The sequence below is a fragment of the Carcharhinus amblyrhynchos genome, chromosome 2 (assembly GCF_965287045.1).
Source record: "Carcharhinus amblyrhynchos chromosome 2, sCarAmb.v2.hapA, whole genome shotgun sequence".
In the NCBI taxonomy this organism is placed as follows: Eukaryota; Metazoa; Chordata; class Chondrichthyes; order Carcharhiniformes; family Carcharhinidae; genus Carcharhinus; species Carcharhinus amblyrhynchos.
The window spans coordinates 116,922,136-116,947,135 of record NC_137325.1 but is presented as its reverse complement, the minus strand read 5'-3'; the positions used below and the strand labels follow the sequence as shown (position 1 = coordinate 116,947,135).

General features: G+C 40.6%; 1 protein-coding gene across 8 annotated transcripts in view; it reads left to right on the top strand.

Moving 5' to 3' along the window:
* The window catches only part of mpp7a (MAGUK p55 scaffold protein 7a), a 467,172-nt gene extending 442,966 nt beyond the window's left edge, over positions 1-24,206 (top strand). For 7 of the 8 annotated variants that reach the window (XM_080211719.1, XM_080211709.1, XM_080211666.1 and 4 more), the window contains 2 exons: positions 12,623-12,766; positions 22,917-24,206. In XM_080211719.1, coding sequence (XP_080067845.1) covers positions 12,623-12,766; positions 22,917-23,096 — 324 coding nt within the window. In that variant the 3' untranslated portion in view covers positions 23,097-24,206. The remainder of the gene's footprint in view (positions 1-12,622; positions 12,767-22,916) is intronic. The other variant, XM_080211728.1, reaches the window with a different exon arrangement.
* The last annotated feature ends 794 nt before the right edge of the window (positions 24,207-25,000 follow it).

Below are 25,000 nucleotides of genomic sequence, written 5' to 3'. Positions count from 1 at the left end.
GGGGAGATACGTTTGTCAAGCAAGTAATCTGCTCATATGTCCCTCTGCCAAGCTGCAGAAGGAGGGTCCTCCAAGAGACCGGGGGGGGCGGTCAACACTGTAGTTAATGAAGATAAAAGTCCTTGTTGCTTTAAGGTTGCCTGCTACTGTCATGCAGAACTAGAATGTTCAGAAACATTGCGGTTAGGAACATAGCCAATCAACCTAACCCGCACATCTTTGGACTGTGGGAGGAAACTGAAGCACCCAGAGGAAACCCATGCAGACATGAGGAGAATGTGCAAACTCCACACAGACAGTGACCCGAGCTGGGAATCGAACCCAGGTCCCTGGAGTTGTGAAGCAGCAGCGCTAACCAGTATGCTACCCTGCCCAAAACTGCTTACAATACTCCAAATGGGGTTTGACCAGAGCCTTATACAGCCTCAGAAGCACATCCCTGCTCTTGTATTCTAGCCCTCTCGACATGAATGCTAAAATTGCATTTGTCTTTCTAACTGCCGACTGAATCTGCATGCTAACCTTAAGAGAACCTTGAACAATGACTCCTAAGTCCCTTTGCATTTCTGATTTCCTAAGCATTTCCCATTTAGAAAATAGTCTATGCCTCCATTACTCCTTCCAACATTGCATAACCTCACACTTTTCCACATTGTATTTCATCTGCCACTTAATTGCTTACTCCTGTAACCTGCGCAAGTCCTTCTGCAGCCCCCGCTTCCTCAATACTATCTGCCCCTCTACATATCTTTGTATCATCTGCAAAATTAGCAACAGTGCCTTCAGTTCCTTCCTGCAAATCATTAATATGTATTGTGAAAAGTTGTAGTCCCAGCACTGACCCTTGAGGCACAGCACTTGTCACCAGCTGCCATCCTGAGAAAGACCCCTTCATCCCCACTCTCTGCCTTCTGCCAGTTGCCGAAGAGTTTAACCTCGAAAGCTTGTGAGTTTACTATCAAATAAATCGGTTGGACTTAAACCTGGTGTTGTCAGACCTCTTACTGTGTTTACCCCAGTCCAACGCTGGCATCTCCATATCATTCTGTCAGTTGACCAATCCTCTATCCGTGCCAGGATCTGACCCTTAACACCATGGGCACTTATTTAACAGTCTCCTATGTGGTACCTTGTCATAGGCCTTCTGGAAATCTAAATAAATCATGTCCACTAGCTCTCCTTTATTTAACTTCCTTGTTACCTCCTCAAAAGAACTCTAACAGATTTGTCAGCATTGACCTCCCCTTGACAAAGTGCTGACTCAGTCCTATATTATCATGCACTTCCAAGTACTCTGCAATCTCATCTTTAATAATGGACTCTAAAATCTTGCCAATGACTGAAGTCAAGACATTGGGATTCTCGTTAGTGGTGAACAAGGTTGATGAATTCTCTCCCCAACCTCGTTATAAGTGAGAATTGGTTCTTAATTGATTTATCTCTATTAAAAAAATGGTTTATTTGTGCTGTTAAACCATTTTTAGCTGTATTAATAAAACTACACCAGGTTACCATTCATAAATACTTACTTGATGGAAGGATATATTCGGTTTGACTATGCTGCTGGATTGCTCTGGTTCGTAGCCGATTTTATGTGTGTGATTCTGCCAATAAATAGAAAATGAAAGCCTCTCAAAATGTGCAATTTCCTGACTGTGCCTGAATTAGAAATTTTTGTCCCCATATATTTAGTCAATTCAAAAGAGCCAACACTTAATATATACTAAACCCCAAAATTGTAAATATTTGAAGTGGAAAATATTAATAAAGTTAAAAAAACAGTAAAATGCGTGGAGAATCGGATCATTTGCTTTATTGCGAAACAACTGCAGTTCACAAATTCCCAAATCCAACTGTATAACCATTTGAGTACTGCAACAATGACCAGATTTGTAAAGATGGCAAAACTGTCACTGTTGGTCATCATTACAACTTCCGGCATCAATGCAAGCATAGTTAAATGAGGAAATCAAGAAATTGCTGTCAGCGATTTCCCCACTCTACAGATTGTGCTGTGAAGACCCCATCAATGGACATTTGACTTTTAAAAATCCTTGCAAATGTTATGTTTTGTTGAATGAGGTGCAACTGGGTCTTTAACTGCATTCCATGTTCATAATTACTGCTGAACAACCTCTTTTGCCCTGAAAACATATTTCATATCTACAGAATGTCAAATTTCCCATGATGAATAACAAATTCTATGGATTTTTAAACTATTATATTTCAGCTTCTACCTTCCCAATTTTTATTTCTGCATGTAAAATTATTAAAATCTGAAGATTAACTGTTTTCTGTGCGAATTCTTCAATGTGATCAGCTGCTTAACCTGCTTCATGATATCACTGCTGCTGGATAGTGGAAATCTCCTTCAAGTTGATGGTGCTAATGTTAGAGAAAGGTGAAACCTGAGTTACAGAACGTACAAGTTATTCATGGGCAGTTATCTTCAATGTTTATGGTGAGCATTATGGCTGTCCCATTGACCAAAAAATGCAGGCCTGCATGTTTAATTAACAAGTATAATAATTGGGCTCATGTTGACTGTCATTATTCTCCCCTCTAAAGATTTTGACTGTTCTTTCTGTGGGAGACAAAGAATGGGTATTTTTGAAAATATCCCAAACTTTGCTCCAAGCAATGTTTTAGACATGACTTTTCTCACACAATCCAGGGATTGTATCACATCAGAGACTTATTAGGCTCTGAGCTAACTTTTTAATGATCACATTATTACTGGCATGACCGCAAGTAATTTAGCAAATTATTTTGTGCAGCATTGGCTTTAGAATACACAGCTGGAGCTTCAATTCTTCATTTTCAGATGATTGCTGCACAACCAATGTTTACCCCAGCCCAGCCCAATGCCAGCATCTCCACAGCATGACAACCAATGTTTAGTCATCAGATACCATCGCATATTTGATAAACTGTGTGACTGCCTTTGAAAGGTTTACATTGGAATCTATCCACGCCTATTTCAGTTTGCACTTGGCTTGCTCTCATACAGTATATATAACCTATATAGTTGGTTTGGTTTGTTCTGCCATCCGGAACATTTCACTTCTGTGAGTTAGCTGTGAAAAATGCAAAACAAATTTCTAGCCTCCTTTTTTGTTCTAGACTATGTTATTAGATGTCTCTGGGCGTGGGTCACCCAAATCACTTATGCAAGATGACTGACTTCACTGGTGGCAGTTAGAACTAGCAAAAGCAAGATTGCTCCAGTTACAAGGCTTTTCCCAAGCTGCAGCAAGTTGATTTCTGTTTCCTTTTTTCAAAACGTGACACATAGTGGAACATTAGATTCACTATGCTTTTCAATACTGGAAAAGCTGTGTAAAATAACATGGATAGTCAAATCTGCCAAACAAGAAAGAAAAACTGTGAAAGCTGGAAATGTATAGTGTATCTGTCAGCATCTGAACAACAGCAGTAGGCCACTCTGTCCGTCAAGCCTGCCCCAATAAGCACACTGCTTAAAAATTTTGGATGGCTATTCCTTGCCAATTCTGATAACTACCTGAAACATTAACCTATCTTTTCTTATGTTTTTAGTCAGATGGTAAGGCTAATTCTGTTTCCTAGAAAGTTAGAATTATTGCAAACAATGCAGTATTTTAGCCTGGACTAACTTGTACTTGGCAAAGATTTGATTTGTTATTGTCACATGTATTGGTATAAGCGAAAAGTATTGTTTCTTGCGCGCAATACAGGCAAAGCATACCGTTCATAGACTACATTGGGGCGAAGGAAAGGAGAGGGTGCAGAATGTAGTGTTACAGTCATAGCAAGGGTGTAGAGAAAGATCAACTTAATATAAGGTAGTCCATTCAAAGGTCTGATTGCAGAAGGGAAGAAGCTGTTCTTGAGTTAGTTGATACGTGACCTCAGACTTTTGTATCTTTTTCCCAATAGAAGAAGGTGGAAGAGAATATATCCAGAGTGCATGGGGTTCATGATTATGCCAGCTGTTTTTCCCGAAGCAGCGGGAAGTGTAGACAGAGTCAGTGGATGGGAGACTGGTTTGCATGATGGACTGGGCTACTGAGGGTGTAGAGCAAGTGATTTTCTGAAGCTATTTCAATCAAAAATGATCCACTTGAAGAAATGGTCTCTAGAACATTATATAGAAAACCTGTGGAGTGGTGGTGAAGGTAACATGATCAAGTCTCCCCTCTTCTTGCAAGCTGTTTGTAAAAGGATCATTTTGCTCGTTGTCTGATCATTGTATTTTGGATGTGATACATGTTCTAATATTAATGGCATCTTTTTAAAGTTTACTCTACTGGCAGCCTTTGGTACATGCCCAACTGCTCTTGATGGATGATAAACTTTGGGGATCTAAGTATTGCTATATTTCCTCAGTCAGTAATGGGATTGTGTAATTTCAGTCATCTTGTTATGATCTGATTTCAATGGACTGCTGAAGTCAGTTTATCACAGAGATCAAAGCTGCCTCAGGCACTTGTATTAAAATAAAAATGACCATTGAGCTTAACTTCTTGGTTGAAATGATGCTTGTGCATAAGCTGGCCTTTCCAGCATAATGATGCTTACTGTAAATACATTTCCATAGAGTAACAAAAATGATTTGCTTACCTGAAGCAATCAATTCTACCCAAAATTGGAGAACTAGATATCCAAGTTTCCTTTTTGAGCTGGCCCCTTACTGAAAGTGCTTCTGAAACTATGCACACAATTTCCTGTGGGCTTCAGGACCTTGCTGTTAGGTCAAATGGAGCTCAGAAACCTGCACTGTGTGAGAAATAGTTGCACTAGAGTCCCCCTCCTCCCTGAGGCATATTTGGAGACAGAGTAAGTGTAAGATCAGGTGGTAGGGGTTCCCACTGCCTTCCCATCTCCCTCAAATTAAGTATAGGGCAGCAAGACTTACAGGCAGCCAATTGAGGCCGTTAAAAGTAGACAGGTTCAGGATAAGCACATTCCTTTTTGAGGGAAGGGCAAGGCTGGTAGAAGTAGGGAACCTTGGGTGACTCGGAATATTGAGGCCCTGGTCAAGAAGAAGAAGGAGGCACATGACATGCATAGGCAACTGGGATCAAGTGAATTCCTTGAAGAGTATAGAGGGTGTAAGAGTAGAGTTAAGAGAGAAATCAGGAGGGCAAAAAGGGGCACAAGATTGTTTTGGCTGATAAGGTCATCTTTATGCGGATCCACAGGAGATGGGTGAGATCCTAAATGAATATTTCTCATCAGTATTTACTGTTGAGAAAAACATGGATGTTAGGGAACTTGGGGAAATAAACAGTGATGTCTTGAGGAGTGTACATATTACAGAGAAAGAGGTGAACATAAGAACATAAGAAATAGGAGCAGGAGTAGGCCATCCAGCCCTTCGAGCCTGCCCCGCCATTCAGTAAGATCATGGCTGATCTGTCGCTGCTCAGTTCCACTTTCCCGCCCTCTCCCCATAACCCTTAATCCCCTCTCCTATCAAAAACCCATCAACCCGCGTCTTAAAAATATTTAGCGAGGCAGCCTCCACCACTTCAACGGGCAGAGAATTCCAGAGATTCACCACCCTTTGAGTGAAGAAGTTCCTCCTCAACTCTGTTCTAAACCGCCCCCCTTTTATCTTGAGGCTGTGCCCCCTAGTCCTATTGTCTTTTTTGAGCGGGAAGAGTCTTTCCACCTCTATCCTATCCATCCCATTCATCATCTTATACGTCTCAATGAGATCTCCTCTCATTCTTCTAAACTCTAACGAGTACAAGCCCAGTTTATTCAGCCTCTCCTCATAGCTCAACCCCCTCAACTCCGGTATCAGCCTAGTAAACCTCCTCTGCACTCCCTCCAAGGCCAAAATATCTTTGCGCAGGTGCGGCGCCCAAAAATGCACACAGTACTCCAGTTGCGGCCTCACCAATGCCCTATACAGCTGCAGCAAGACCTCCCTACTTTTATATTCAATCCCCTTCGCTATGAAGGCCAGCATCCCATTCACCTTCCTGACCACCTGCTGCACCTGCAAGCTGGGTTTTTGCGACTCATGCACAAGGACCCCGAGGTCCCTCTGCACCGTCGCCTGCTGCAGTTTTTCGCCTCGTAAGTAATAGTCCTTCCTACCATTTTTCCTACCAAAGTGGACCACCTCACACTTGCCAACATTAAATTCCATTTGCCATTTCCTGGCCCATTCGCCCAGCCTATCTAGATCCTTCTGCAGACTCTCCACACCCTCCGCACAATTTGCCGTTCCCCCAATCTTGGTGTCATCAGCAAATTTCGACACTCTACACTCGGTTCCCTCCTCCAGATCATCTGTATAAATGGTAAAAAGCTGAGGTCCCAGCACCGACCCCTGGGGCACTCCACTAGTCACCATCCACCAATCCGAATAGCACCCGTTGACCCCCACTCTCTGCCTCCTATTTGACAACCAATCCTCTATCCACGCTAACACCCTACCCCCAACTCCATGTCCCTCGACCTTCTGCAATAACCTCTTGTGAGGCACTTTGTCAAACGCTTTCTGAAAATCTAGAAAGACCACATCCACCGGCTCTCCTCTATCCACCGCCCTAGACACATCCTCATAGAACTCCAGTAAATAAAGGTGCAGGAAGTCTTAAAGTGCATCAAGGTTGATAAGTTCCTGGGAAATGATGAAGTAATCCCAGGACATTGTGGAAGGCTAGGGAGGAAATTGTGGGTTCCCTAGCAGAGATATTTGAATCATCAATAGTCATAGGTGAGGTGCCTGAAGATTGGAGGGTGGCAAATGTTGTGCTTTTGTTTAAAAAGGGCTGTAAGGAAAAGTGTGGTGGGTAAGTTGTTGGAAGGTATTTTGAGAGACAGGATCTACAGACATTTAGAGAGGCAAGGACTGATCAGGGACAATCAGCATGGCTTTGTGAGTGGAAAATGATGTCTGACAAATTTGATTGAGTTTTTTTGAAAGGGAAACCAAGAAGGTAGATGAGGACAGTGCAGTTTGATGCTGTCTGCATGGATTTTAGCAAGACATTTGACAAGATACCGCATGGTAGGTTGTTGAACCAGGTTAAATCTCACAGGATCCAGGATGAGCTAACTAAATGGATATAAAATTGGCTTGATGACAGAATGTTGTAGAGAGTTGTTTTTCAAACTGGAGACCTGTGACCAGCGGTGTACCTCAGGGATCGGTGCTGGATCCACTGTCATTTGTCATTTATATCAATGATTTGGATGAGAATATAGGGGGCATGGTTAGTAAGTTTGCAGATGACGACAAGATTGGTGGCATAGTGGACAGTGAAGAAGATTATCTCGGATTGCAAAAGGATCTTGATCAATTGGGTCAGTGGGCTGACGAATGGTAGATGGAGTTTAATTTAAATAAATGTGAGGTGATATTTTGGTAGACTGAACCAGAGCAGGACTTACTCAGTTAATGGTAGGACATTGGTGAGAGTTACAGAACAAAGAGATCTAGGTTACAGGTTCATAGCTCTTTGAAAGTGGAGTCACGGGTGGACAGAGTGGTTAAGAAGGCATTCAGCATGCTTGGTTTCATTGGTCAGAACATTGAATACAGGAGTTGGGACATCTTGTTGAAGTTGTACAAGACAGCAAGACCACACTTGGAATGTTGTATACAGTTCTGGTCACCCTGCTATAGAAAGGATGCTATTAAACTAGGAAGAGTGCAAAAGAGATTTACTAAGATGCTACTGGGACTTGATGGATTGAGTTATGAGAGGCTGGGACCTTTTTCTGTGGAGTGTAGAAGGCTGAGTGGTGATCTTAATGAGGTCTATAAGACAATGAGGGTCATAGATCAGCTAGATAGTAAATATCTTTTCCCAAAGCTAGGGAAGTCTAAAACTAGACGGCATGGGTTTAAGGTGAGAGGGGAGAGATACAAAAGTGTCCAGAGTGACAATTTTTCACACAGAGGGTGGTGAATGTCTGGAACAAGCTGCCAGAGGTAGTAGTAGAGGCAGGTACAATTTTGTCTTGTGAAAAGCGGTTAGACAGTTATTTGAATAAGATGGGTATAGAGGGATATGGGCCAAATGCAGGCAGTTGGGACTAGCTTAGGGGGATAAAAAAAAGAATGGCATAGACAAGTTGGGCCGAAGGACTGCTCCCGTGCTGTAAACCTCTATGACTCTATGACACTAAATTTAACCAATCGTGTGGGGAACAGTTGATCAGCTGAGATTTTTGACAGATGACCCAAATCATGGCCAGAGGCAGGGTTTGCTATCCTACCAAGGACATGTTGTGCTTTTAAAGCTGGTGGGTCTATGGGAGAGCCTCCAGCACCAAAAAAGTAACAGGCTGCCTTTCACAGTAGCTGAGGTGGAAGGCATCCCATGATGGAGGTGCTCCTCTTCAACTCTATGAAATTTAAATTAGAAAATAATCTCAGTGCTTGGGATTGGGGGAGGGGATCCTGTGGCCTGCAGCTATAGTTGAAGCTAGAAGGGCATGGAGGGTCTTTATGCCTTCCTGCTCCCCCTCCCTCCCCCCTACAGTAGCCACCAGCTACCCTCTTCCCCATTGCATCCAGGGTTCTGGAAGCTGCCTGGATTCCAGCAATAGGTTTTAACTAAGCTTTTAAACAGTTGAATTGATTCCAACAACACTCAAGAAACTCAACACCTTCCAGAGTGAAGCAGTCCACTTGATCAGCACCCCATCCACCAACCTCAACATTCACTCCTTCCATCACTGATACATAGTGGCAGCTGTACTATAAACAACATGCTTTGCAACAACACACCAAGACTTTGAAAGATGACATCGTTCCAACTCATGACCTTTAACTCCTCGGAAGACAAGGACAGCAAGCTACACACCATCTTGACTTGAACTATTATCACCATTCCTTCACTATAATTGGACCAAAATTCTGGAATTCCCTTCTACATGAACCACAGTGGCTCACAAAGCAGTTTATCACCACCTTTGCGAAGTATGTGAATTAGAGTCATAGAGAATTACAGCATGGAAACAGGCCTTCGGCCCAACTTGTCCATGACGCTTTTTTTTAAACTCCTAAGCTAATCCCAACTGCCCGCATTTGCCCCATATCCCTTCATGACCATTGTACCCATGTAACTATCTAAATGATTTTTAAAAGACAAAATTGTACCTGCTTCCACAGCTTGTTCCGGATACTCACCATCCTGTGTGAAAAAATTGCCCCTCTGGACGCTTTTGTATCTCTCCCCTCTCACCTTAAACCTATGCTCTCTAGTTTTAGACTCTCCTATCTTTGGGAAAAGATATTGACTATCTACCTTGCCTACGCTCCTCATTATTTTATAGACCTCTATATGATCACCCCTCAGCCTCCTACACTTCAGAGTCTATCCAACCTCTCATAACTCAATCTATCAAGTCCCAGTAGCATCCCAGTAAATCTTTTCTGCACTCTTTCTAGTTTAATAATATCCCTTCTGTAATAGGGTGACCAGAACAGCACGTTTCCAAGTGTGGCCTTACCAATGTCTTGTACAACTTCAACAAGACATTCCAACTCCTGTATTCAGTGTTCTGACCGATGAAACCAAACATGCCGAATGCCTTCTTCACCACTCTGTCCACCTGTGACTCCACTTTCAAGGAGCTATGAACATGTACCCCTAGATCTCTTTGTTCTGTAACCCTCCCCAGTGCCCTATCATTAATTGAGTAAGTCCTGTCCTGGTTCAGTCTATCAAAATGCATCACCTTGCATTTGTCTAAATTAAACGCCATCTACCATTCATTGTATTAGTTGTATGGACAATTAATCATGACCCAGCCTGTGACACACCAATCCCATGAAATATTTTTTTAAAAACATCTAACTGTAGGCAGGTAGTCCTGCCAGACCCCAATCCCGTGCCCAGGAAAATAACCTGGGGTGGCACGGAGATAGAGAACAGGCATGCTGTCCGATGCCGTGAATTTCCCACCTCATGCCCCTGTTCCCATAAGACCTAAAAATTAAAATCTTTGGGTTGTGCAGCTGGAGACAAATTGCTGTTCTACCACTGATATTCTAAACTGCAAGGTAAGCACAGAATGTAGTTTACTTGTGCCTCTTAAAGATCAGATATCTGAGTACTTCATTCAGACTTGTGACTATAGACCACCCTCATCCAGCAGAACCCAGACATCTCTTGTCAAATATAATCTGGCTACAGGAGTTGGCATACATAAAGGTGGAAAGTTTCAGAGTATCATATCACAAAAATAGTTGAGTCCTGTAGTCCCTCAAAATGAATGTAATAAAAATAACAAGTTTGAGAAAACAGAAATAAGAATAGCTGGTCAAAGAATGAGGGGAAGTGAAGATTATTAGAGACTGCGTCTCCCTCAGCTACCATTGCAATATTGTTCCAGGTTTTACAGTCAGCAGTAAAGTGACAGAACATGCCTCTCACCTTGAAGAAAGTCGTCTACGATGATCTAGCTATCTCTCTGGTGTGAATTTCCTTTTTCCTATATAGATTTGAATTTGGCAGCAAGTCGAGGGAATCTCCAGGATCCAGCAATAGTGATACCATCAGGCAGGATGAGCAGCGAATCACATTGGAGAATTCTCTTGGGCAAACCAGGAAGTAAAAGGCCATGATTAGGCCATACACATTAGAAGCTCAAATGTCAAACTTTTTTAAACAAATGAAATTTGAAATTCTTAGCAGCATGTAATAATTTGGAATTACAAAAACATACAGCTATTTTTCCAGAGGGGTCCTTCAGTAGTAGTTAAGACTGGAAGTTCTCATCAGTGTGATGATTTCTATTTAATTGTAGTCTGCAAGGGTACAGCTTGTTTACAGAGAAGTGCAGAATTACTGACAAAAACTTCTGAATTTAACAGTGCATGTGTGGATTCAGCAAATTGTGGTCAGTTTCAGAGGGGAAGCAATGGCAAACACTAACTATTACAACTTTCTCCCAGCATTCTGGGCAGCATGGTAACACAATGGTTGGCATTTCTGCCTCACAGCACCAGGAACCCAGATTCAGTTCTGGCCTTGGGTCACTGTCTGTAGGGAGTTTGTACGTTCATCCCATGTCTGCATGCGTTTCCTCTGGGTGCTCCAGTTTCCTTCCACAGTCCAAAGATATGTGGGTAAGTTAATTGGTCATGCTAAATTTACCCTCGTGTCAGGGGATTAGTAGGGTAAATATGTGGTGTTACAAGAATACGGCCTGGGTTGAATTAAGGTTGGTGCACACACAATGGGCCGAATGACCTCCTCCTGCACTGTAGGAATTATATAATTCTTCTGTGATTGCTATTAAAAACCTGGGCCATTGTCAAACAGGTTTATTCAAATCATTCTACATTGCATTGAATGTAGCAGTTGAAAACCTATATCTACAAGGTGGAAGGAATGTGAAGAGACACACTTTAGGACTTGAGCAGCAGGTTAGGTGTAAAGATTCACATTCTAATCAGTAATCTGTAAACTGTCTGTGCTTTATATGCTCTGTCTGAGGCCAGAACTCTCCATTCACCTGACGAAGGGACAAACCCGAAAGCTAGTGAGTTTACTATGAAATAAATCAGTTGGACTTAAACCTGGTGTTGTCAGACTTTTTACTGTGAAGAGACACAAAAACCATGACATAACATCTGGCAGTGGCTCAGTATTGAAACTTTCTGGAATACTGTTTTGACTGAGCAGGGTGACAAGATAAGCACTACCATTGTCTCAGAATAAGCCAGATGCATCCCAGGCCTTACTTCTGGAATGTTACTCAACCACTCATGAAGGAAGCTGATAAATTTATGTGTGAAGTCTGACACCATATTCTCTTCCCTTAACACCAGATGTTTTTGGCAGGAATTAGGGCATGCGTCTAAAATATGGGAGGCAGTTACTTCAAAATAGGTTCTGAGTGCAGTTGACAGGTGCTAAACCTTCCACAACTTGGGATTATTTTGTTGAGCAAAACTTAACCTGAGGATGCTTTGGCGCATCATTGTCAAAAATCAGTGACTCGTTCCTTGAGTAACTTCCTTAAACATTCGTCTGTGATAGCAAATGACCAGCACTGAAACCATCACTTGTAAACTCTCTGCTGCATGCTATTCTTTTATTTACAGCTGGATGCTACTGACGATAAAATACATTCTAGGAATTAAAATATTTAATAAACAATGATTCAGGTGAAAATCCTATACATTTTTGCAAGAACCACAGTGATTGGGGTGTGGAGAGAGGGAGTATTGGGGTGAAAAAAGGAGAGATGGGATAACTTGTGAGCTAGTACCAGAATAAAATGGCCTTGAATACTGCTGGATTGTGTAAAAACCCAACTGGCTCTCACATATTTCAGTAAAGAGAAATTCACACCCTTATCTGGTCTGACTGTAGTTACATAATGAGGATGTAGTCCATTCTAATAAATATCCTTTGGACTTGCCCTCATTACCTTCTCTGCAGAACAAGGGAAGTGCAATAAATGCAGTCATGCCAACATCACCCACAAATAAACAATAACGTTCTGTGAAGCACTATGAATCATTAAGAGGAGACCAAGTCACAGCAGTTGTATAACGTGTTTATTGGTAGCACATTAGAGGTAAATTTAACTTTTCAATATGATTTTGAACCTGATACGCTAAGAAGAAAAATAACATTACACTACTTAAATGTTTCAGACAATAAAACATCTGAGGACATTGGAATTTAAACCATATGTGATATTCATCAAGCCACCATCACTTGAACGCCTCAGAGAAACCAGAAAGAATGCAAAAATCATTTCAAGCAAAGATGACAAAGGCTCTGCCAAATCATTCACGGTATGTTTTGCAGTTTATATAGACAATAAAACTTTTTGTACTCAAAACTGTTTTAGATAAGTATAAAATTTTAATTACTATTTATCTGTTTTGGGTAAATATGAGATAATGGAAATAATGCTGCTGTGGATATGTAGATCTCCCATTAAACAATGAATCCGTACTCTCAGTGTAAAGAGTCTACATCAGTGAATGATTTTACATTTTTGTAGTTATCTTTATGATGTGTGCGGTTGGACTAGTAGCAGACTTATGGCCAGTCTACGGAGGAATGGTTCCCATTAGACTCTTAACAACCATCGTTCAGTGGGATGTCTGCTTGAGTTGTGCTAGAACATAATTTCCAGAAGTAAAAGCCATTTGTGTATCAATTTTCTAATGCTTCAGGGTTTCTTGGACAATAGAAAAATGTAAAATTTTCACTGGTGGAATATGAAACAACTTGAAACAAACAGACAGAATTGCATTCTTACTTATTTTAGATTATCAAGGCAATAGATCTAGGATCTAATCTTTCTGGAACTAAAAATCTGGGTCAAATTCACAGTGCACAGCATTATTAATTGCAAATCAACCAGCAAGTTTAGGGGAAGAAGACCTATGACATCATCTTCTTGAGAACAATTAGAAATGGGCAAGAAATATTGGCCTTTCCATTGATGCCTATATCTCAGGAACAAATAAAAAATAAAATCTGTAAATTGCTGATCAATTTAAAGTGCTCCATTGTTTGTTTTCTATTATAGCAGCTTACCCTCAACTTCTCCAGGGATTGAGTTGATTTGAATTATGTTTGCTGGAGTTCAAAAGAATGAGAGGAATCTTACAGAAACCTGTAAAATTCTAATAGGACTGGACAGGGTAGATGTAGGAAGAATGTTTCCGGTGGTGGTGGTGCGTGGGGAGCGTTGTAGTTGTTGTCCAGAACCAGGGGCCATTGTCCAAAGACAATGGGAGAACGTCTTCACGCAGAGATTGGTAAGCCACCGAAAACAGTTGAGGCCAAAACATTGCATGTTTTCAGGAAGGAGTTAGATAAAGTCCTTGGGGGCAACATGGATCAAAGGAAATGAGGGAAAGGCAGGATCAGGCTATTTTGCTGGATGATTGGCCGTGATCATTATGAATAACTGAGTAGGCTTGAAGGGCCGAATGGTCTACTCCTGCTCCTATTTTCTATTTTCCTCCATTATTTTTAAGAACCTGGAGGATTTTGATATTAATTGCCCATTCAACTTCCCATAGAAAGTTAGAGCTATTATAGAAGAGCTTAAGTACCCTTTAAACTTTGTGATCATTAATATAATGTCAATCAACCTCAAGCTCAAAAAGAAGCCAATTCAATCTCATTCTAACATGTATTAAATTATTTTTGGAGATTTTTAGTATTTTTTTTCTAACTTTTCCTCTTTCTCTTTCCTCTCCCGCTTGGTTAGACTCTAATTCACCCTATTTCCTTCTCCATCATTTCTCTGCATTTTTCTTAATCCCAAATCTCAGTGGTTAAGGAAATGAACTGTTGTTTCTGTTCACTAAGTCCCAGATTTCCCCATTGCCTCCATTTGGCTGTTTTCAGCTCATAATTCCAAGAATTTATAGTGTAAATTATATTTGAGCAGAACTGTGCAGGAAAGTATCTAACCAATGGCTCATGTTGCTGTTTCAGTAAGATTTGATACACAAATTAAATACCAGAAAATGGATCCTGCATTAAATACCAGAATTCGGAAGCTGATCAGCCTACACCTATATCCCTATTCGGATTGAGGGTGCAATTTTCCTATTTAAAAGAAGATTTTAAATGTGGTCTCCAGAGAGAAACGCGGTGCAATTAGGAGGGACATTGGGATCCCGGTCGCAATTCACCCACACTTAAACTTTTTTTTTTGGAGGTGGGGGTGATTTGTGCAAAGTGATTTGAATGAGAACGGGACCAAAGGACACCAGCAAGATAATCTCCTCAGAGATCAGGATGCCTTTTTTAAAGTAATGTTGAAGTTCTCCTCCCCCACAGACTCGGGGAACACCCCAACTCTTGACCACAGAGGGGCAATGCATCCCTATCACTAAATGCCCAAGTTACCCCGACCCCCAACCACACATCCTTGTTAGTATGTCACTCCCACCACAAATCACCAGCATCAGGCCTCCATGCCCTCTTTCACCTCCCTCCACCAGCACCCAGTAAGCGATACCTCACTATGGAGTCAATTAAAACCCCACGCCTTTCCGTCACCCTCTTCAGGCCCCACTTCCCAGCAATTCCAAGTTGGCATGTCCATGTTGGCAGTGCCAGGGCACCAGAGGGCAGTGCATGGGCTTTTTTTCTTTTAATTCACAGGTTTTAAGTCAGTCCGCCTTGTTGTCCAACGAGGGGCATACACACGATTGGTTGTACTAGGGCTGCTCTTGGATGTTCGAGAATAGCCTAGTACTTCATGTCGTTAGTGTGCGCTTAAACTGGACCAGATGCTGGGCAACACGACAGCTCAGTGACTATCACTGTTTGCTGTGCAGACACATGGATTTGGGCCAGTGTCTGTGGGAGTTTGCGCATTCTCCCTGTGCTCGCGTGGGTTTTCTCCAGGTGCTCCGGTTTCCTCCCACACCCCAAAGATGTGCTATTAGGCTGATTGGAGGTAATAAATTGTCCCTAAATTAGTTTCCCTCAATGTGGAATGCCATAAGCATAAATAAGGGTCATGGGTGGAGGGGGGACTGGTAATGTTAAAATGGCGGCGCGGGCTCGTTGGGCCGAAGGGCCTATTTCCCGGGCTGTTTTTGTTCTTTGTTCTTTCTAGCCATGCCCCTAACCACCCGGGGGGTTCAATGTGTTCCAAGACTCTCTCCCATCATGGTTATGACATCTGGTCTCCATTCATGTTGCATCAGTGGGTGTGAGAATTGAAGGGGCGGTGACTTTTAGCTTAAAACAAATCTGAATATGTTAATGAAAATTTAAATATGCTAATTTAGTTCCTAACCTCCTTAGGCATGATCCAGGTTATGTTGCCGGCCAGAGGTAGGGGGAATTGCAAACTGAGTTCTCCCCAGTGCAAATCGTATTATGGCCCTCTTGTAAGAGTCTCCCCTGAATTTTTTTCATTGCAGTAGATGCTTTTTCTTCTGCTTTCATGGGATATGAGCATCATTGACAAGGTGATTTACATCAACAGTACTGTTAGGAAGGGCAAAATATCTTGGAAGTGGGAGGTTACTTTTCCTCCTGTAATTCTACCAGCAGTATGATAAACCATTTCCAAAAAGTTTGAATAATTGAATATGTTACGTTTCCTCTTGAGGCACAAAATCAAAAGTCATTTCTTGTAAGCAAAGGACCATTGTCTAATTGGTGTAATAGTTTGGCACTCACTGGCACTAAATTAGCAGTCTCAATCAGAAAGATCACAGAGGTGCTCAGTACGTGAAATGAACACATCACAATGGGTACATTCAAGAGTGTTGTCTGAAATTAAATGATTGGTAATGAATCTGGCCTGAAGAATATTCACAAACCTCTCTGTATAAAACTTGCATTTCTACTTGCAAGCCATATTAGTATTTTAAAGTTTTCTAATGTTTATTTTTAGTATCTTCATCTATATTTCTATTTTCTACACCCTGTCTTGACTTCCAGAGTTAGATGGTTCTCTTGTGATCAAATATGATGAAATTTCAATACTTGTGTTCTATATTGCTACCCTTTCAACAATTTAGTGAACTGGCCTTTTCTGTACTTTAAATCTGAAAGTGCACTGATGGTGACAGTTTGTTTTTATTCCATATGAGCAGACCTCACATGACTTTCTTATGGTGAGACCAATTGCATAATCTTTTATAACTGTAAGGATGCTTACTTATACTGTGTGGGAAAAATATCAAGGCTACTTAAGCAATTGAGTAAGTCCAGTTGCAGTGCTGTGTTTGGATTTTTGCAAGTGTTTTCAGGATTGAACATAGTCTGTTCTTATTTAAGGAAAATTGTAAGTTTATCTACTTCCCAATCTATCTCCATTTCTGTGTACTTCCTGATCTTACGCTCTATCATTTGTTGAAAATTGCACATATGTGGATATCAGATGATGATAGGAATGTGTTCAGCAGTGGTACTTTTCTTAATTTTCTCCCCTCATTTAAATGGTTGACTGGTGGTATTTGATTTACATAAAAAAAGGCATCACAGTGGTGCCCTTGGAAAACATAAGAAATAGGAGCAGGTGTAGGCCATATGGCCCTTCGAGCCTGCCCTGCCATTCAATAAGATCATGGCTGATCTGTCATGGCTCAGTTCCACATTCCCGCCCTCTCCCCATAACCCTTAACCCCTCTCTTATCAAAAACCCATCAGCCCGCGTCTTAAAAATATTTAGCGAGGCAGCCTCCACCACTTCAACGGGCAGAGAATTCCAGAGATTCACCACCCTTTGAGCAGCCCAGGATTATCACACAGGATGGGATAGGAAAAGAATTTATCATCTGCTATCAGACTTCAGTATCAATTTCACCATACATTAGTTAAACAACATGGTGAGAAAAGAAATTTTAATTTCTTGGATGACGAGATTATTTTCAGACTTATTCACAGATCAGATAAGGTACCTCTAAGATAAAACAGGTTATATCATTTTATGTACCACAGTCTAGTATTTCATTCATTAATCGAATGAAATTAGTACTTCATTCATTTGTTTTTGACAATATAATGATTGGAATTAAGAAAATGCTGCTATCCTATTGAAGAAAATGGACAGTTCCAACCAGAAGCAACAGGTCGAACATACCATTCCTTGGTATCTCTTGGCATAGATGTTGCTCTATTAATTTATTCTTTGATTAAAAACCATTGCTGACTGCTTAAAAAAATAAATTGTCAGTAACCAATGTTTAAAATACATGTACAACACCCACACACAGGCAAGGTTTATAGTAACAGCTTTCTCATGACACAGGAAATCAGCAGAAATAATCATTCAAAAATTTTTGGAAATTATCCAGTTTTTATAAACCTTTCAGTGTTGTAACACATTTCTGGCTACCAATAGGCTTGACCAGTTATGCAAGCAGAGGGGGGGAAAAATGTGAAAATACACTTTTGATGTTAACACCTGGAGTTGTGGGTAAAGATAATATAAGTCTGTCTGCAGAGATTTGGGATCCCAGGTTATTAAGTAAAAGATTTTACTACCATTGTACAAACAAGAAACCAAGTACCATGGTTCTTGCAGGTTTGCACAATATTGCTCATTTTTGTGTTGTTCCATATTTGTGTTGTGATGATATAGAAAAGAGAGAACTCGTATTGAGATGCTTTCAACATAATTTTATGTATTTGGACCTTGTCCCCCTCTAATCTATTCATCACACATGCCAATACCAGACAGAGTGTAACATTGTTAGTGATCATGAATTCCTGATATAATTGGTATAATTTTTATTACTGAATTGCTTGTCACGTGGAGAGTGGCCATCAGTTATAGTCTTCAGATGAAGCAAGATTAGAGGGCAAGGGTTGATTGAATCAGATCATGCAAATGTGTGATTTTTAATTAGATTTTAAAAATATACTTTTTATTCATTCTATGAAATATGGACACCATTGACAAGGCCATTTATGTCCTTCAGAAGATGGTGATGAGCCACATTTTTGAACTAATGCAGTCAGTGTTTATATGGGTACATCCACCATAGTAATTAGGTGAGGGGTTCCAGGATTTTTACATCGGATATACAGTACAGAAATGGGCTATTCAGTTCCAGCATTTATACTTTATTCACATCTCCATCCATCTTTTCTCATCTAAATCTGTCATTGGAACCCTCTAGTTCCTTCACATAAATTGATTGGTCTATAATTTGTGGACAAGTTCTGTCCATTTCTTAAATGTAGTAATTACACTCTTAGGCACTACACCGTTCTCTAATGAAGTATTAACTATGTGTAGTAATGCCTCTGCTATCTCTTCCCTAGATCTTTTTAAAATGCGTGGATGCAATCTGTCCATACCAGGATCTTTATCCTCTTTGAATTTAATTAGTTTATTCAATACATCATCTTATAGTAAATGTATTTATCTCATCTTTTAATGTTATGTTTTAGTGTTCTGCCTCGCTGGTTAATACCAAAGCAAAATAATTATTTAATACTTCTGCCATTTCTCTACCATTATCTGTTGTATCACAGCTTTTCTTCATTATTGATGTATCTATTAAATATTTTACTTTAATGTTTCGATTTGCTTGATAATTTACTTTCATAGTTCTCCTTTGCTTTCTTAATTGTTTATTCTACTTATCTCCTAATCTGTTATCATACACTCTGTTGCAGTATATGTACTTAACTTGTGCCTTTTTCCTAAGCCCTAATTTTTCCAATTCTTTATTCATCTGTTTGTTTTGTTCTCTCCTCTTCACAGGATATATTTTTCTTGCACTCTGTTGAACACCATTTTAAATGTGTTATTCTGCATCATGGTTTGCCAATATTGTTGCCCGTGTTATTTTCTAGAGTTTAATTCTCAGCCGTCAATCAGTTTTTCTCCAGTCTATTAACCTGTTTTTGGCATACTTATGTATTTTGCTATCATCACCTTAAAATGCATTATATCATGGTTACTCTTGCCTAGATGTTCTCCTATTTCTATTTATCTGCTCTGATTTATTCCATATTTTTAGATCCAATAACGAATCCAATAACATGCTTCTATTTTTTAAACATTTATGGAAAATGAGCATCTCTGGCTAGGCCAGCATTTATTGCCCATCCCTAATTGCCCTTAGGTTGGTGATGAGCTGCCTTCTTGAACCACGGCAAGAAGTCTCACAACACCAGATTAAAGTCCAACAGGTTTATTTGGTAGTAAACACCACTAGCTTTCAGAATGCTGTTCCTTTGTCAGGTGAGTGGAGAGTTCTGATCACAAACAGGGCATATAAAGGCACACACAGTTTACAGGATACTGATTAGAATGCGAGTCTTTACAACTAATCTGCTATTCAAGTCTTAAAGGTGCAGACAAAGTGAGTGGAGATAGCTTAAGCATAGGTTAAAGAGATGTGTATTGTCTCCAGACAGGACAATAAGTGAGATGTTGGAAGTTCAGGCAAGTCATGGGGGTTACAGATAGTGTGACATGAACCCAAGATCCCGGTTGAGGCCATCCTCCTGTGTGCGGAACTCTGCTCAGCAACTCTGCGCTGTTGTATGTCCTGAAGGCTGCCCTGGAGAACGTTTACATGAAGATCAGAGGCCAAATGCCCGTGACCACTGAAGTGTTCGCCAACCGGAAGGGAACAGTCTTGCCTGGTGATTGTCGAGCAGTGTTCATTCATTCATTGTTGTAGCGTCTGCATGGTCTCCCCAATGTACCATGCCTCGGGACATCCTTTCCTGCAGCGTATCAGGTAGACAACGTTGGCCGAGTTGCAAGAGTATGTGCCTGGTGGATGGTGTTCTCGCGTGAGATGATGGCATCCATGTCGATGATTCGGCATGTCTTGAAGAGGTTGCTGTGGCAGGGTTGTGTGGTATTGTGGTCACTGTTCTCCTGAAGGCTGGGTAGTTTGCTGTGGACATTGGTCTGTTTGAGGTTGTATGGTTGTTTGAAGGCAAGAAGTGGGGGTGTGGGGATGGCTGTGGTGAGATGTTCGTCTTCATCCATGACATGTTGAAGGCTCCGGAGAAGATGTCATAGTTTCTCTGCTCCGGGGAAGTACTGGACAACGAAGAGCACTCAGTCCACCGTGTTCCATGTTTGTCTTCTGAGGAGGTCCACTCACATTGTCTGCACCTTTAAGACTTGAATAGAAAATTAGCTGTAAAGACTCGCATTTTAATCAGTATTCTGTAAACTGTGTGTGCCTTTATATGCCCTGTTTGTGATCAGAACTCTCCACTCACCTGATGAAGGAATAGCGTTCCGAAAGCTAGTGGCGTTTACTACCAAATAAACCTGTTGGACTTAAACCTGGTGTTGTGAGATTTCTTACTGTGTTTACCCCAGTCCAATGCCGCATCTCCACTTCTTGAACCACTGCAGTCCATGAGGTGTAGGTGCACCCACAGTGCTGTTAGGGAAGGAATTCCAGGATTTTGATCTAGCAACAGGGATATATTTCCAAGTCAGGATGGTGAGTGACTTGCAGGGGAACTTTCAGATGCTGGTGATCACAGGTCTCTGCTACTCTTGTCCTTCCAGATGGCAATGGTCATGGAGAGGGAGGGTGTGAGGGGAGAGAAAGAATGGAGGAGGAGAGAGGAGTGTTTGGGCAGGAAGAAGGGGACAGAGTATTTGAGAGGGGAGAGGCAGAGTATTTTGGGAGCGATGGAGAGAGACGGTGGGGTTGGAAATTTTCCCATCCTGTCTGCCACAGAGATCGTAGCATTGTGTTTTGCAGGGGAAAGAGGGATACAATGTTTTTGGCGGGGGGAGAAGGAGACTTTTTTGGGGGGGGGGGGGCTTAGGAAGACAGTGTCTGAGGGGCATGAGGGGGAACAGGGTTGAGATTGTTGGCAAATATGCTAAGTGGGCTGCAGAGCCAATTTATACCATTTGTTAATTGTATCTTTCATTTTATGTATCTGCAGTTAATAATTGAAGCAATTTTCCTGTTAGTGTGTGTTTATAATGTTGCTTATCGATGTGGAATATAGCTGGCTAGCCAAGATAGTATTTGCTTTGTTTGACTCTTGAATATTAAAATCTATTTTGTTTTAAACTGTAGAATTTTTGTGGCTTCATTCTTTCAGTAAATAACTGGGATTTTGAATTTCTTTCTTTTGAAAAGAAGGTAGTGGTTTCAACTGAGATCATAACAATGAGGGAGCTCTGCAGGATTTTGAACCCCAGGTGGATATGGATTCTGGGACTTTCTAAATTTGTTTAGATTAGCTGGATTTCCCAATGAGTTTCATTAACCACTTGAATCCTGTGTATGGTTCATCCCTGATCCCTTTTGGATTGTTGCCCATTAAGTGTACACAATTATGGAAATAAGTTAGTTATACCTGATATACACTCAATGGTTTAATCCCAACACTTTACACAACATAATATATAATTCTCATATCTCTATTAGTAATAGATGTTTTTAAATGTGAAATCTCGTACAAACTACACACGTTCAATTGAAAAGTAAAACATATGCAACCTTGATGACAATGAAAATAAAAGATAAAATAATACAGGAAAATTAGGTTTATCACATGTCAGGAACAAAATTTGATTAGTAACCAGAAAGATTATGGATATTGCACAGAGGAATTGAAACAGTTAATTTTGGAGGCAAAGAGAGATTGCGAGGAAAATTTAGCAGGCAACATTAAGTTTAATCTTAAGACATTTTATAAACATAGAATCTGGAAGTTATTTGCTAGGGAAAAGGTTGGGCCTATTAAGGTTAAGGTTAATGTTAGTAAGATGTGGTCAGTGATAGCTGATTACCATTTCTACTTGGGAGAATGGGCTAAATGTTATCCACAGCTGTGGAGAAGGGGGTAGGTGAAGCAATTTTGGGAATCAAGTTACAGGATTTCCTACAAACTCAGCACTATCAAAGATAGAGACAGCTTGGATCTTGTGTAGTTTGCAGCTCACTGAGAATCAAGGGAGCAAAATAGATAAATGTTAACGAGACCTGTACCTTAAGTAGAGCAAATACTAACTACATTATACAGAATGTGGGTGGGAACTCACACTCAATTTGCAGACTGGGTTTATGAGTGAAAAAGAGGCTGGAAGATTAACCCAGCTTGGAGCTAGAGGAAGAAGTCTACAATGGCCTCACTGTGAAAGACAATTAGCCTGGGAGCAGACAGGAAGAAAGTTGTAGGAGAACTTGGCCAGAAGATTTTGGGGTTGTGTGTAAGCTCCAAGTTCAGAGGCAGAGGAAAATAATTTTCCAAGATCTGTGGAACAGGAGAATCAGGAGAGTAGAGCTATTAGACAGCAGGCCTCTTTCAAAGAGCCAGCACAAGCATGATGGGCCAAATGTCCTCTTTTTGTGCTCTAAGTTTCTACAATTCTATTTATTCAGCAAAAATTAACACATGAAGGAATGGACCGAGGATGGAAAAGGAAAGCTGATTTTGATCTTCGCATTTCAGTGAATAATCTTTTTAGTTAAGTATTCAATTTCTGCCATTTCTTTGCAGGAAGAAGATCTTCAAGAAATGGTCAAATCCGGAGAGCTAATTGAAGCTCAGTATTCACATCTCTTTGACAAAATTCTGGTGAATGATGACCTTTCAGTTGCCTACAAAGAGCTGAAAACCACCTTGGATAATCTGGAGAAAAATCCTTTTTGGATTCCAGTCAATTGGCTACATTCATAAAACCACGAAAGGGAAAAATAATAATAATGCAACTGGACGTTGTTTGGAAGCCTGGTAATCTTGGTCATTCCCAGAACGGATGGTGCTTTGAAGTAAAACATTGCCACTTTTTTTTTGCACTTTTAATGTCCAATAGTAAACTATGTTACTTTTGCTAATTGCAAGCTTTCATCTACCTGAAATGAGCAGTGCTAAAATATTTTCACTACTTGGGGAATAAATGTAGACACTTTCTGGTTTTACTACTGATTGTGACCTTATGAGGTGACAGGGATTTTATTTTTTAAAACACTGAAATATGAGTGTATTTTAGTAAATTGTAGGTGGTATTTGTTTCAAGTGAAAACTATATGGGGTAGGTTGCTGGCGAAGAAAATCTAAATAGGATGCATTGGTGGTTCTGACTTAGCATGTCATCAGAACCAGAGGAATTCACGTGTGTCTTGTACAATAAAAGGAAATCTAGTGAAATATTATATAAGAGAATTATTTGGAAAAATTATGTTTTGCCATGTTGATGGTGTGGTTCACAAGCGTATTTTAAAAGGTGTTGGTTATTAATGCCTGTAAGAAACTTGGTATTAAATCACGCTCAACATTCCATGTAAACTTACCTCACTAATTTGTGCTGATAATGCCACCAGTAAGTAAGTGCATTGTAATTATATTTTGCTAGGTGAGTTGCACATGGTTTATAAATTAGAGTTTTATTATATGTCGAGAATCTCATGGATAAAATAGTTATACTTCATTGCATCTTCTAATTTTAATAACATTTTCCTAGGTATCCCACATTATTACATTACCAAACTTAATTTCTCTGTGGTGTTTTTAGTGAAGTGAATGGTTATCTTTATGATATGCCAAGCAGCTCTATGAAAATGTTACTCAGTTGTAATGTGCAATTTTAAGTGAATTTGATGTATTGCAATATCTACAAAATTAAAATCTTGACTTGTATCTTTATCAGAAAATTTAAATCCATCTGTCTTTTATGCTTTCAGCCACTTTAAGACATCCATGACAGAGCTTCCCCAAGGTTTACCTATGCCGTCCTTGACATTATGCTGGAGGCTGTGCAGAGTGGTTGAGGGATCCTACTCTGAGGGTGGAAGGTGAAGACCATCCAACAACAACTTAGACTTGTATAGTGCCCTTAATGTAATAAAACATCGCAATATACTTAGCAAGAACATTACAAAATAAAGTGTAACACCAAGCCACAAGGTATTAGATCAGCAGATGATAACTCGATTGAAGAAATATTGTAGAATCATAGAATCCGTACAGTGCAGAAGGAGGCCATTTGGCCCATCGACCCTGCACTGACACCAATCCCTATCCATGCCCTATCCTTTCACGTGTATTAATCTGCTAATCCCATGACACTGAGGCATAATTTAGGATGGCCAATTAACTTAACCTAACCTGCATATCTTTGAACTGTGGGAGAAAACTGAAGCAGCCAGAGGAAACCTACGCAGACATGGGGAAAATGTGCAAACTCCACACAGACAGCGACCCAAGACCAGAATTGAACCCGGATCCCTGGCTCTGTGAGGCAGCAGTGCTGACCTCTGTGCCACCATGCCGTCCCCAAAGTAGGTTTTAAATAGTGTCTGAGAAAAGTGAGGTATAGAGGTGTAGGAAGACTATTCTGAGCAGAAGACCTAGACAACTGAAGGTACATCCATCAATGAGCGATTCAAATCGGGACATAAGAACATAAGAAATAGGAGCAGGAGTAGGCCATACAGCCCTTCGAGCCTGCCCTGCCATTCAATAAGATCATGGCTGATCTGAAGTGGATCAGTTCCACTTTCCTGCTTTCTCCCCGTAACCCTTAATTCCCTTGTCTGTCAAAAACCTATCTACCCGTGACTTAAATATATTTAGCGAGGCAG